General features: G+C 43.0%; 1 protein-coding gene across 17 annotated transcripts in view; it reads left to right on the top strand.

Annotated features, from left to right (window-relative positions):
* The window catches only part of MAGI1 (membrane associated guanylate kinase, WW and PDZ domain containing 1), a 616,517-nt gene that overhangs the window by 561,407 nt on the left and 40,101 nt on the right, over positions 1-15,009 (top strand). For all 17 annotated transcript variants that reach the window (XM_029243082.1, XM_029243088.1, XM_029243078.1 and 14 more), the window contains one exon: positions 9,548-9,579. In XM_029243082.1, coding sequence (XP_029098915.1) covers positions 9,548-9,579 — 32 coding nt within the window. The remainder of the gene's footprint in view (positions 1-9,547; positions 9,580-15,009) is intronic.

The raw sequence follows: 15,009 nt of genomic DNA, 5'->3' as shown, positions 1-15,009 counted from the left end.
TGCGCTGGTTTCTCTTGTAGGGCGCCTGGGCTTCAGTAGTTGCGGCACACAGGCTCAGTAGTCGTGGCTCACGGGCTCTAGAGCGCCCGCTCAGTAGTTGTGGAGCACGGGCTTAGTTGCTCTGCGGCATGTGAGATCTTTCCGGACCAGGGCTCGAACTCATGTCTCCTGCATTGGCAGGCGGATTCTTAACTACTGTGCCACCAGGGAAGCCCTTAGTGGGCTTTTTATGTTGACTTTTTTAGTTCTTTTTCTTTTCCCTCCTGGAGAGAAGATGCCATAACTCACTCTCCTTCTGACTCTCTCCGTCTTTTCCCTATCACCAATTTTTTAAAAAAATCCGATTATCAGGTAGTGTCAGAACACATTTTCAAGCTCGAAAAAAGTAGAGGCTTTGCAAGTATTCCATAGGGCTTGGTGTCCAGCCAACCTGTTAGTTATGTACAGTAGCTTAAAAGACTGGCTTCATTGCCTTCAAATTAGAGACCCATCTTGTTATATTTTAGCATGTGTAGCTTTAGATGGCCAATGGTTTCTATACTGTGACTTGGAGTAATATCACAGACATCTTAAGAACTTGATTGACTATGCATAGACTCCCGTGCTACTTGTAGAAAGGAAACCCTCTTCCTAGATTCACATCACAGTTATGGGTCCAAGATACCTCGACCCATTGACCTATAGGTTGATAGCCATATATTCCATGAAGCTATATGCAAAATTTGCTATGAATACACTTTGTATGCGCCAACACTGTCGTTTTAATCCCTTCATAATGGGCTATGATCCAAAATAGATGAAACACCTTTGAATGAGACTGTACAGTTCAGTGTTTAAAAGCTCAGACTTGGCATTAGACCAAGTCTTCAGGCAGCTGCTCACCTAACTGCGTGACCTTAGCCGTGTTATTTAACCACCAGTGTATCAGTTTTCTCATCTGTAATAATAGGGATGCTATTAGTACTTAGCAGTTATGAAGAATAAATGTATGTCAAAGGCAAACTCTCAGTTCTTGTTATTTTTGCACTCAGCCCTTGCTTTTGAAGACCCCCTTTAAAATTTTTTTAATTATTTTTTTTATTTAACATCTTTACTGGAGTATAATTGCTTTACAATGTTGTGTTAGTTTCTGCTGTATAACAAAGTGCATCAGCTATACGTATACATATATCCGCATATCCCCTCCCTCTTGTGTCTCCCTCCCACCCTCCCTATCCCACCCCTCTAGGTGGTCACAAAGCACTGCGCTGATCTCCCTGTGCTATGTGCCTGCTTCCCACTAGCTATCTATTTTACATTTGGTAGTGTATATATGTCAATGCTACTCTCTCATTTCGTCCCAGCTTACCCTTCCCCCTCCCCGTGTCCTCAAGTCCATTCTCTATGTCTGTGAAGACCCTGTTTTTATTTACTTATTTTTTAACAAATTAGAGGAGAAGCTGAGTTGGTGACGAGGTGTTTTTCAGGTTTTCAAAAGCCAACAGTAGGACTATCCATGTTATTTCAATGGTACCTTTTCTGAAGTGACCATTTATCTTTTAGGAATTGCATGAGGGCAATTCATCCATCTCACCTAGGTTTTGGAGCAGCCCAAAGTATTAATGACTCCTGTCTCTCCTCACCTGTGCCAATTCAAGGCTTATGACTTTGAGGTGAAAGGCTCTGTAAACCATTAGCAATCAGCAGCCTTGCAAGCCATTTATTTCTCTTCAGGACATATTTATTAGGCTATATGTACTGTGTAATTGAAGCAGACTTCTCCATAGCTGTAAAGCTGTACAACTATATTCTTAATCTTCTTAACAAAATGCCACCTGACGCAGCATTGGGAGCTACTTAGTCCATACGTCGGAAGTCCAACTGTCTTTTTAAAATATGATGGCCGTAATATTTCATAATGACCATTATGAGGTCCCCCAAAGGGAAGAACGTCTTCATCTGTTTGGAGACACTGAGTCTGATGCTCTCGTTCTTGGCAATTGGTATCATATTTGCATTAAAAAATTATGCTGCGGGGTTGATGATGGTATTTGGCTAGAGGAAGGAGAAAAAAAATGAGACGTCTAAATTAGAACCATTTTTTATTTGGTTTTATGGATTCAGTTTTGTGATATATCGTGTTTGTAAGGTCCTTCAGTGGAAATGTACTCTGGTTTTAAACTTGGCCTTGAGTTTATGCTGGCACACTAATTAGTTTAGGGTGAGAAAAAAACCCTTAAAAAATAGGTCATCATCATTATTCAATCTAGCATCAATTATTGCATGTTGCTCCCAAGCCCTTGACCCCGTGTTTAAATGCTGGCCCTCCCTCAGTGTCCATTGTCCTCTCTGCCCCCTGCTTCACAATGGATTAGCTTTCGTTTCTCATGCTCCCAAGAGCCGTGGTGCTCCCTCTTATCACAGCACTTAGCACTGACCACACTGCATTATAAGTGTTGCTTTGCTCCTTTCTCTTTTAAGACAGACTGTGAAGTCGTCCAGGTCAGGGCCATGTCTGATTTACCTTTATCTCTTGAGTCACGCTTCACTAGGCATATGGCAGAGCTCAATCAATCTTGCATGGATGAATAGGTACATGGATGGTCCCTTCTCATGATTCAAGTCTTAGCTCAAATACTCTGTCTTCAAGAAAGACATGCTTGGCCACCGAGTATAAACTAGCCAGGCATCCCAGGCTACTGTTCCATTATCCTGCTTCATTTTCATCACCGAAGTTATCACTCTGAAATTTTTTTTTTTTTGCAGTGTGTGGGCCTCTCACTGCTGTGGCCTCTCCCGTTGCGGAGCGCAGGCTCCGGATGCGCAGGCTCAGCGGCCATGGCTCACGGGCTCAGCCACTCCGCAGCATGTGGGATCTTCCGGGACCGGGGCACGAACCCGTGTCCCCTGCATCGGCAGGCAGACTCTCAACCACTGCGCCACCAGGGAAGCCCCACTCTGAAATTATTTGCGAAGTTGTTTCTTCTCTGTTTCCCCACAGAATGTGAGCACTGTGAAAACAGGACATTAGAGGTTTAGTTCAGTGCTTTATCTCATGCCAGCTCTTGGCACATAGTAGGCCCTTAGCCCAGTTTGCCTAAGTGCGTGAATGCATTTCCCCCAATTTCCTTCCTGCCCTCAGTGGAAAAAATTAGGGCTGACTGTACCTACCTTTTTCGGTTTTCTGAGCTGTCCTTATTACCATTTCACCAGTAAGGCAAGGGCAATTTAAATTTATTTCATGGTTTATGTATTATGTATTAAACAAAACAAACAAAATACTAATTGGCAGAGAATGGTGCAGATGGCTTTTTTTAGAAAGGTTACTGGCCATTAATGTTAATTGTTTAGAGCCACTGGTTTGCAGTGAAATAATCATCAATTCTGCATTGCCAGGAAAATTACAGGTTTTCTCACTCTGTTTTTCCTGCACCCCTTCCCTTCTGTACCTCGCTGATCTCTTAGTATTTTGATCCATCATCATTACCTACTAGGTTCATAATTTTTTCATGCAGCAGCATTTTTGCTGGTAAATATTAGCGTTCTGGTGTGTTCTTTAATGCAGTATCTCTCCTTAAATTTTATTTAGCTGTGCCCTTTAGATCTTCCCAAGAGAGAAGGAGAAGCAAGCAATGGAACTTTTCCCTTTCTGCTTGATCCTTCACATTGTCCCCTCTATTTGCAGATGAAGTATTTTACATACACTGTTCTTCTTAGAGGCACAAACTCAGCTAAAGTGAACCTCACCCTAGGAATTCTAACACCATAGCCATGTGCTTGGAGGAGATGATTTAACCTGAGGATCGTAGACCCCAGTAGAATGGGTTTCTCAGGGTCCCTGGTCCAGGTTTCAGAGGCTCCTTGAATTTGTATGCAAAATTGTGTGCTTCTGTGAAGCTTTGCTTCAGAGAGGCTCTAACAGCTTTTTATCCCATTTTCAATCAAGGCCATGGCCCAATAATTTAGTAAGTAGCACAGACACTTGAGTAGAAATGGCAGTCACTGAGCCAAGAGAGAGCTAGAAAATATTCCAGTTTTTTTTTTTTTTTTTTTTTTGCCATACGCAGGCCTCTCACTGCTGTGGCTTCTCCTGTTGTGGAGCACAGGCTCCGGACGCGCAGGCTCAGCGGCCATGGCTCACGGGCCCAGCCGCTCCGCGGCATGTGGGATCTTCCCGGAGCGGGGCACGAACCCGTGTCCCCTGCGTCGGCAGGCAGACTCTCAACCACTGCGCCACCAGGGAAGCCCTCCAGTTATTTTTTAATCTAGCACTGCACTAAAGCTGACAGGTATATCCCATTATCCAGCACACACAGTATGGCGGCAACATTCCGTAACAATTAGCTGTTTATGATTACAGCTCTGTTGTATTAAAGTCTTGGAAAATACCAGTAACAAGAATATGAATGATCTATTCATGCTAGCATTCTGAAGCAACATTTTAATACATCTTCCTCTAGTCTTTGAGTGTATGATATATCTGTGATATATACATATATCTATTTTTTAACGATGAATTTATATCCTCTGGCAGTTTTAGTAGGCCCTTAGCCCAGTTTGCCTAAGTGCGTGAATGCATTTCCCCCAATTTCCTTCCTGCCCTCAGTGGAAAAAATTAGGGCTGACTGTACCTACCTTTTTCGGTTTTCTGAGCTGTCCTTATTACCATTTTCCCACGTCACTAAGCAGTCTTCACTTTTACAATCCATTAATTTTTAATGAATTCATAAATTTGCATCTTGTTGATATAACAATATGTTTGCTCATTCCTTTGTTCTTGGAAATTCAGATTGTTTCCATTTTCTATCTTCTTTAAATAACACTGTGTTCAACATCTTTTTTATGTAAATCACTGTGAGACTCTCTGCTTGTTCTCTTAATACAAACTCCTAATGATAAGTTTAGTGAGTTAAAGTCAGCTGTAATCTTTGAGTCCTACATGTAGGATTACGTGTTGATAGGTTTTAGAATAAGAGAGAAGGCTAGTGGGGTCTGAAATGAAAATGTGCTCAGAAGTAGTCTTAGCCTCTTTGGAATCTAAGACTAGCCCCTGGCCAAGTTCTCAGTCTTCTTTCTGTGGCTTTCCGTGGGCTCCATGAACTAACTCTCTCTCTTTCTAAATATGTATAAGTTCCTTGCTTCTTACACATGGCATTACCGTATTCAGCACCAGGACAGTTGTTAATGCAGCCTTTTGCTACGCAACCCTCTAAAGAATCCCATGTGTTTGATGACATGTGGATTAGTGACATAGTGTTTGTCAGAATGCTGAGGAGGAAACCAAATGTTTCCATTAAAATGCTCAAATCTAGAAACCAAGTACAAAGGGGATGAATATCACAATGAAGTCAAAGTAAATTGATGACACAGTCCAGTTTTGTTATTTGAAGATCCACTTTGCATTTGACAATGACTTTAGCATTCACCCTTTCCAAGCCCTTTGCACAATTTTTCTTGCTTCTTTCAGATAGTGAGGTTGGTTGACATTCTCACTTCCTTTAAACCTAGAGGAAATGAGGTCCAGGGAAGTCCAGTCTCTTTCCCAGCATCTCAGGTTTGTTCATCTCGGTGCCAAAATGGCAGTGATTGGCTTCTTTTTGGCTTCCTGATAGCCCAGCTGAGCTCTCCGATGTCTTCCCTGTTTCCATTTAGTCACTAGGACAAACACAAGTCTTAATTTCAATAGGATGCTTAAAGAAACTCATTATGTGTATATTCACTTTGGGAAAAAGTAAGCAAGTCTTGGAGGATGTAGAGGTTGGTGATGGCTCTAGAGATTGAAAAATGTGATAAAATGTTCTGAAATTTGCTGCATTTGTCTTACAGAGGCAGTATAGACTTTTGTTTATTGTGGTATCTGTGGGTATGTATATGTTCATAAGTAAATAAAGCTTTTCTTGTAGAAGATTCTAAAATAGGTAATAAAGCCATTCATGATCTCATGAGCCCAAGAACATACAGTTTAAGTGTATAACCTTCTGTTCTTTGTTTCCAAATGCTTATGTATTCTGTTACATTTTTTACTTTTTTCATATAAACTTTTGTGTACAACCTTTTTAAAATTCCACCAAGAATAACATTTGCCATTTAGTTATATGAGAACATGTTCAGTAGTGTAGTTTATGGCCTTGATATTTAAGGGAAAGAGATTCTTCCTCCTCCTCATGTTGATTGGTCAGATCTCAGTCACTAGCAAAGAATTTGCCATTTGTTTTCTCCAAAGGGACACCTTTTTCATTGGGAACTTGAGAAATTCAGGTCCCAAGCTTTTCTCACTTCTGTAGATCACACTTAGACTCCCACTTTGAAGGTACACATTCCCGTGAAATTTTCTGGGATCCCTTTGAAGTAGCATTTGCCACCTCCCAGGCTCTAAGAGCAGATGGTGCTGTCCGTGGATTCTTTCTGCTGCCTCTTCTCAAAATTCCCCTTCCTCTCCCCGAAGGGAGCAGACGAGCCTCTTAGGACAGGTGCTGTTTCTGTCCATATGCCTCCTATGTAATATGTGACACGATTCCTACAAGTATGCTTCCCGCTTCCACTGGGAGCACAAAGTGTGCCTTGACTTTGCCCTAAGGAAAACCACTGACGCGCCATCAAGTGTGGGATCGTGCTGCTTTCTGTCATCCATCCAGTGTGGGATGGCCGCAGTCACCTCCAGCTAGACAAGGGCCACGTACCAGGATCTCTTGGTCTTGGAGAATTCTTCCAGTGATCTCTTTTAGTGCTTCCCATCAGGTCTTCCCAGCTATTTTCAATCTATCTGAATAGCTCTGAATTAATTAATGTTTACTTTTAAATTAATACTTTATTGCCTCAGCAAGATGTGAATTTGGTGTTGTTGAAAAAAATTCTAGATTAAGGCTGAAGTCTGCTTAAATTAGTCCATCTGGTCCCTGCCCCTTCTTTCCCCACCGGAAATACAGTACTTCAGTTACCAGTTTTCATGTGTGACAGTCAAGGAGAGGGTGTGTGTCTGAATATGTTTAACACCTGTCTCCTATGGCTGCCCTTCTACCTCATGCTGCTCTCATTCAACATTATAGTTTGGAGACCATCCATGCTGTTACCCATAGAGTTAGCTCGTACCTTTTAACCTCTGCGGACGGCTTCATAGGTTGGGTGTCCCTGAGTTTATCTAGAACTTCCAGTCATTTCCAGGTTCCCTTTGTACCAACCGTGCTGCACTGAGCATCCTTGTACCTGCATAACCTTTGGATGTGTGTGCGAATGCTTCTCTCTGATAGAGAACCCATGGTGCTGTTTATTTTATACATGAAAATCTTAACAGGTTGAGAATTTAAGATGGTCAGAGTTTTAGAAATGATGAGCAGAGTGTGGATCGAAGTCATTTTCCCTGACTTCTCCTAACTAGTTGGAGATTCTTTACAAAGTTCTGTAGAGGGTCATTGGGATCTTGGGTGACATCAAGTCTAGTAAAAGCTCACTCCAGTGAAGTGTTGCTTATTCCAATGAGCTAAGAACGTCAGTCCGAATTAGGGAAAAATCTGTATTTAAGGATGTGATATTTGACCATTTCGAAGGGTACCCAGTGACCCAAACTAATATAACTTGATAGAATTCCTTAAGGGGATCACATTAATGAACAAATTAAGGCACCTAATAATTATTTTTAAGAAAAATGACATCAAGACAGTTATTCTCATCCATAGGCAAAATATTTCCCCTACGTATTTTTTGCATTTTAGCATACTAGGCAAATGAGTTTTCCTAATTAGAGTAAGATAACCGTAACCACTTTTTTTTTTTCCCCGAATGGTGTAAATTAGCAAAGGAAAGTAAAAGGGGTTGACACTTGAGGGCCTGCTCTGTGTCAAGTATGAGGCTTTTAAATATTTTGTCTATTTAATTATCACAACGAGTACAATGAGTCTTATTCTCTCCACTTCATAAATTGAAAAACTGAGGCGCAGAGGACTTTAAAGCAACTCGCTGAAGGTAGCCTATCCGAGTTTGCCGGACTTGAAAGAGTAATAATCCTCGTTCTGCTGTACTATGGTTTCCTTAAATGGGGTCCTCCAACCTTCTTTGTCAGAATCTTCTGGGATGTTTGCTCATACTGCAGATTCCTTGGCCCCTGAGGGTGGGTCCTGGGATTCTGCATTGATAAGAAGCTGCCACATCCTCCATGTGCATTCTGAAGTCCCAGAGCCCCTGTGCCAGGCCGTGGTGACCTCCTTTTGGTGATGTGATGAGCCGTGCCAGAAGAGTGCCCCCACTGCCTGTGGGGATGAGCAGTCCCTGTCACGCCTCTCGTGCAGGGGGCCCATTAGCAGCGCTCCTCTGGGTGGCTTCCTACTACTCACCCACTCCCGCGGCCTCCTGTTACTTGCGCTGAACTTAGCACGGCTCCTCGTTTGACAAGTCACTTCCAGGAGGGTTGAAATCGTTACACTACCTAGGGATCATGTTCTAAAAAAGGTTGACCTTTCCGGTGCAAAATCATCAGATCCCAATACGTCAGGTCCTGCATTGTGCCTAACATGGGTGGAATCTGCATTTTGTATTCTAACCTTGGCTCAAACCAAAAATTAAAAAACAAAATGAGAGAACTGCTTGCAGAAATGATTACTTTCAAAACACTGATAAATGTTTTTATTTTCCTTTCCAGCCCTCCTTTGCCACACTCCCTTGGTGACAGATTTTCTATAAGTCTGCCCCTAATGGCTTCTGACTTTCCCAGAAGTGAGATCAGCGGCCCCTTTCAGCTCTCACCCTGCCACTAAAGACAGGGTTTTGGGAGAGCCAGCAAGGTTCTGTGAGCCCCTTTTTCTCCTCTGCCTTTCTCTTTCTGCATTATTATCTTTTTCTCTCAGCTCCATGCAATTTCTCTTTTCATTCCCCAGCAGCCTGCTTTCGAGGGGCTAGTCCCAGCAAACGGAATAGGAGTTTGCTCGGATGAATGATGTGTGAAGGGGTGTGCTGACGATCCAGAGGGTGTCCTAAACCAGCTTGGATTTGTGTCCTGTTCTGGCAAAAGAGCATCCGTTTTTGTTTTGGTGTTCAGCTCATTCAAGTAAAGAAGGCATTTCCTCTCCTAAAAGGCAGAGGGAAAAAAAAAGGAAGAAAAAAAAGACAAAAAAAAAAAATTTAATTTTAACCATTTACTCCTCTGAAACTAAGTATACACCCCCTTCCTCTGTCCTGATTGGTCCACTTCAGTTGACAAGTGGACAGGAAAGGAAATATCCTGGACTTAATTGTAAATTAAGTCGCTCTTAATCCAGAAGAGCATTTGAGATTCTGTCCAAGTGTTCAATTTCCCAGGCCGCTGAGGTCTGTGAATTTCTTTTCCCAGCCTCCAGGCTGCTGCAGTACCAGTCAGCATAGCTAATGCAGATAGATCTCCTGCCTCTCCCTCTCCTCCTCCCTCTGCTTTGATTCGATATGAACAGCCTGGTAACTCCGATGCTGGGGAGAAATCTGACATAACTCTGCAGATGGCTAGGTTGCCATGAAACACCTGGGGATTGTTCTTTAAGGAAAAGGTAACATTTATATGCTAATGATTTCTTCCCCGCTTCTCTCCTTGTTGCATTTTTTCCAGGGCTGCCAGTTCCCAAGAAGAGCCCAAAGTCGGTAAGGACTTGTCAGTTACTTGGTGCTCGTTTTGGGGTGGGGTGGGGGGGCTGGTGGTGGGAGGGGACGCTATCTGGCTGGACTTAAATGTGTTTTAGAGTGGGTGGAGGAGACAAAAACCAGGGCTCGTTTTATTAAGTTCTGGGGACCCGTTTGGTATAGAAGGTATCGGGGTTTGTCTTTAACTGTCTAGTGATTTTTAGGCAGGCTGCGGGAGCCTGGATAAAGAATGCATGTTTGGAATCTTCTCTGTATAAATGCATCACAACTCTCATCCCAGTGGATGAGTTTCTTAGATGTTTTAATTTGATACAAACGCTACTGTTTCTTTTGAGGGAAGGAAAAACCAAAAAACTCTACCTGCTTCCTGAGTAGCATTGCTCTCAGCTGGTGTTTCAAGCCATTCGCATGGGTAGATTCCCTCCCTCGGCTTTCTTTTGCACTGGATGATGAATTATTTAAGGATTTTAAAGGCTGTAGGTTTATGGTAGAATTGCCTGTATATATGCCTGTATATATGCCCATGCTCACATGGAAGATGCCCCAGCCCTGAGAATAAGACATTTCCTTGTTGTGGAAATATCCTTTGTTGTTTTGCCAGTTTTAGTGGTATTGTGCTGCAGGTATAGGAGTCTTTAAAAAAAAAAAAAAATCAATGTTATGCTGTCCTTTCTAATCTGGTTTCCCTGAAGATGCATTACCTAGTTGACATGTTCGCTAATAGCTTTGAGGCTCTAGCGTTTCGCTTGGTGGTGGTGAGCCTTTGCTCCCTGAGCACTGACAACAAATTAAAATGCTACTTAAATCCTCAAAATCTGGAACCCTGATGCCTGTGAAATTGATGTGGTGAAAGAAGCATCCAAAATCATTAACAGTAAGATAAAGAGGGGTGTACTTCCTTGTGGCTTAGAGTATTGGGGGGCGGAGGAACTGACAACCTCTGCCATCCGGGAACGGAGAACTTTAAAACTTTGCAGCTTATGGTGCTGCAGCCGAATTCTTTCCACCTGTCTCGAAGCCTGGCAGCAAGAGGCGGAAGTTTATTCAGGAGATGAGACAGGGAGCTTCCTGCATTCGTAAACCCTACTCCTAAGTTCTCCAAAGAGAAAAACCTGCAGTAATTGATTGCCGTGGCATGGTGCCATGGTGATGGGAACACGTGACTTCGGGGCTGCTTCCCTTGTCATTTTGTGTTAATGTCCAGGCTGAGAAGTGCTGGTAGGTGTCTACATTGGAACCACAGAGATGCCAAAGCCTGTGTGTATGTGTCTGTCTGTGTGTCTGTATGTGTCTGTGTGTGTGTGTGTGTGTCTGTGTGTGTGTGTCTCCCCCTCCCAGGATCACAGTCAGAAACCTATTCAGCCTTCAGAAAAATAGAAGCACATCTGAGAGATGTGTCACATGAGCTTGAGTTAGCAACAGTCATCCTTTTCTCTCCCGCAGCCCCAAGCATGCTACCTGAGGCATGGACTTATTTTACACCCTCCACATGGCATGGAGTCTTGACCAGAAGCGTATACTGAGGGGGGGACAGTTTGGCACACGCAGCATGACATCGGGTAGCAAGGTGTTCTGTTTCATTTTGCATCCCATTTCAACTTGCTGTGCAAAAAGATTTTTGTGGAGTCATTTGCATCTCTTCTCCCCCAAAGTGTGTTGGAATTCCCCATTGAACTCAAAGGGTATCAAACAGGTACAGAGCTTGCATTCACCAAGTCAGTTAAGAGAATTCCCCATGACTGTTTATTTTGGAGGAAGTCATGTCATGAACAAGCTGCAAACCAATTACTCAGGCTGCATTCCTAGGAAAAAAAGCACTCTTAATTGCGTTGCCCACAGTCTGCTGGCTCTTAATTACCACAAGCTAAGAGACTGCTGTGTTGCCGGGTTAGAAAAGAACCATCCCCCAGCTTGGGGCTTGTCCTTCTCTGGTTTCTCTGCCAGGACAGGGATGATGGCTTTCACAGCACTGCTGGCACACTCTGGCAGCTGCTGTACAAAAGTAGGGGGATATCAGCCAAGGTCTGCTGTTGCCAGTGGACCCTTGCGAACATCTGTGATCAGTGGGAGTTCTGCACAGGTGGGTTGAAAGCTGTTTCCCTTTCCCAGTTTGAAATTTGATGAGGTCCTGCTAGAGAGACAGATGATGATGGGATTGTTCTGGTAGGGTCGGAGGGAATCCATGGGGAAGCTGGATGACGTGGTTCCGGAAAGTCATTCCTATGATGACAGGCAGGGCCAGGTGGGCTACGGAATGAAACGCACACCGATTGTGCCTGGGTTGTGATACGCTGAGAGTTACCATTAGCTCTGAGATATACCGTTTGAACCCAGGACCATGTCTGTTCTTTATTCTTAGAGACTCCTGCAATTGTTGGCTTGCTCATGTGACTGACAGCTTCCTTTGCCCTCATATCTTTTTTTTCCTATAAAGGTTTTGAATAATTAAGTAGTTGGGTTTTTATTAGAACAGGACTTCTCTTTTTGATCTCGTTTCTCCTCCTGAATAGCCTCTATAACTTACTCTCAAGCAGCCATTTCACCTGCTAGATTTAGTGTACATGTTAAATTTATGGTTTAAATACTCAAGGGGGACAACGGCAGTGTCTTAATAAAATTTAACTAATTTAATACCTGGACATCCATAGTATCAGGGATTTTTCTGCCAAATGGCAGAGACAAAAATAAGACATATTTGCTGTCAGGTTTTAGGCCTCACTGGGAAAATGGTTCGGTGGTCCACTTTAATCATCCTGACTGGAAACGTGTTTAACGGAGACTCTTGGTCGAAATCACACACGAGGATTTTGCGTGTGAGCATTGAAAGCTCTAAATATCACGCCAAACCCTGAATTCTAAGTCAGTATTCACCCAGGTTTTCTCACTAGTTCATTTCCCAACTGTTGCTTCCTTTGCTCCCTTCTTTCCTCTGTCCATTTGTCCATTTATCCATTTATCCATCTGTCCATCCACCATATATCCATTCATCGATCCGTGCATTTCTCTTTTATCCACTCATCCATTCATCCTTCCATTCAGCAAGTTGGTGTTGAAAAACTACTAAGTGTCAGGTTTGGTGTGAGCCATTGGAAATGATATAATAAATAAGATGGTGCCCTTCTTCTTGGAGCTTATAAATGATTTATTGATTGCTCCTTTCAAAAAAAGGATTCATTGTCACAAATCACTAAAATTTTTTATGCATTTGTTCCATCAACAGATATTTATTGGGTATCTCCTGCATGCCAGACCCAGCGCTAGTATACAACAGGAACTAAAACAGAAAACATTCATGTCCTCATACAACTGGGGAAAGATAAATAGGCAGATCTGTACAGACCCTCCTCATGAGGCCTAAAGTATGATGAGCATATACTTTCAAAAGGTAACAAAGCAGAAATATAACATAAAACAAGTACTCACATAATAAAACTCATTCAGCTCTTAATGATAATAACTTAAGTGAAGTAGTCATCCAAAGACATAAAAAGCTATAAAAAAAATTGAGTTAGATACTGTGATAGAGCTATGGAATTCTTCCAAGTTCCCCGGCAGCCTACGCAGCATAGGTAACCACATTATTTACTTAGCTTTTATTTTCAGATCAAAAAAAAAAAGCATAACGTGTTCACTAAGGAGACAGTGTTTTCCTAGTTCCTAAAAAAGTTCTCACAGGGACTTCCCTGGTGGTCCAGTGGTAAAGAACCCGCCTTCCAGTGCAGGGGACCCAGGTTTGGTCCCTGGTTGGGGAACTCAGATCCCACATGCCGCGGGGCGGCTGGGCCCGCGAGCCACAACTACTGAGCTCACGCGCCTCAACTAGAGAGCCCGCGTGCTCCAAACTACAGAGCCTATGCACTCTGGAGCCTGTGCGCCACAACTAGAGAAGAAAGAACCCGCACGCTACAACTAGAGAGAAGCCCGTGTGCCACAATGAAGAGCCTGTATGCCACAACTAAGACCCGATGCAGCCAAATAAATAAACACTTTAAAAAAAAAAAAAAAAGAGTTCTCACATAAAGTTTTCATATAGGGGACACCAAGTGATGGGCAAGGAAGTGTCCTCAGCAAATGCAGCAAGCTGAAAGGTAGCAACAGTGACAGGTTTCTGTTCCATGGTCCTCTGTCCCTTTCCCGTGGAAGGGATGCTAAGGACATAGCTGACAGCTAGTCATTAAGAAATACGAGGGAGAGATCTTAGACAACGTGCACAGTAAGTGACCCCGGCCTGAATCATCCTGAATGCTGCCTCTTTCTCAAACTCTCCTGGTGGCCTTAGCACCCCAATGCCACTAGTCCCAGATCCAGGGCATAGCACAACCCACCAAAGCTCCAAGCTACAAGGAGAAACAGTGAGAGTAGTAGATGGGAGAAGGCCTAGAGTTACTTAAGTAAGTCTCCTTGCCTCTCGTTGCTCACAGCAGCTCATACCCTCGGCCCTTTGGAGCCTTAAAAAATAGAATTTTCTGTTGTATTAGAGTCCATTAAAACATTCACTATGAAGTGAAATTCATTTTCATATCCAATCAGAACTTTCCTTTTCTTCTCCATTAACTCCTCTTTCTTGCCTTTTGGAAGAAATCATTTGACTTAGACCCATAAATGATAAAAGAAAGAGACAAAAAGAAGGACCATCCTCTGCTTTGGCTTGCGTTTGAGACTGATTTTCACGCAACCTTTAATGGCATTGGCCTGATACCTCACCAGCACTTGTAGTTTTTCCCTGTTGTCCGTGTAAATCGCTGCAGCGGCCTTCAGTCTTGGCAGATACATGAACTGTCAATAATTTTGCCTTAAAAATGGATTGATTTGTCATTTTTAAGCCACATGAATTCTTTTCATCATTTAAGCTAAGTGCTGTCTGTATTCATTTGCTCTTCCGAGCAAATATTTTCAGCTCACTTTATAAGTACCTCCGTTTTGAAATCATTCTGTGAAATACTAATGAGCTGACTTTTTTCCCCATTTCCATTTATAAAATCCATTGCATCTTCCCACTTTCTCTGGCCTGTCAGTAATAAGGAAATCATTTGTTTTAGGAAGGTTGGTGCAGTTTTGTTTTACATGGTCTTATGACACAAGTTCACAGCCAGATGTGGCCAAGGATTTCTGTGGAGTTTTCAAAATTGAAATCGTTTCTTTTTTCCTAGTTGGCCCTGATTTGATACTCAGAAGTAAAAATCTTGCTTCAAAAATATCCACACAGTGACAACAGCTAGTGTTGGAGATATTCAGCTCAATATATGGTCCTCCTTTCCAAGCGTTATTCAAGCTGGAGGTGGATAGTTGTGTTTCTGAGAACTCCTCCTCCCTCCCGCTTCCCCCTTCCCCCTTCCTTCTTCCCTTCCCCCTTCCCCCTTCCTTCTTCCCCTTCCCCCTTCCCCTTCCCCCTTCCCCTTCCCCCCTCCCCTTCCCCTTCCCCCCTCCCCT

Source organism: Monodon monoceros, unplaced genomic scaffold (genome assembly GCF_005190385.1).
Source record: "Monodon monoceros isolate NGI ecotype Baffin Bay Population unplaced genomic scaffold, NGI_Narwhal_1 Super_Scaffold_3, whole genome shotgun sequence".
Lineage (NCBI taxonomy): Eukaryota > Metazoa > Chordata > Mammalia > Artiodactyla > Monodontidae > Monodon > Monodon monoceros.
This window is presented reverse-complemented; position numbering and strand designations above follow the sequence as displayed.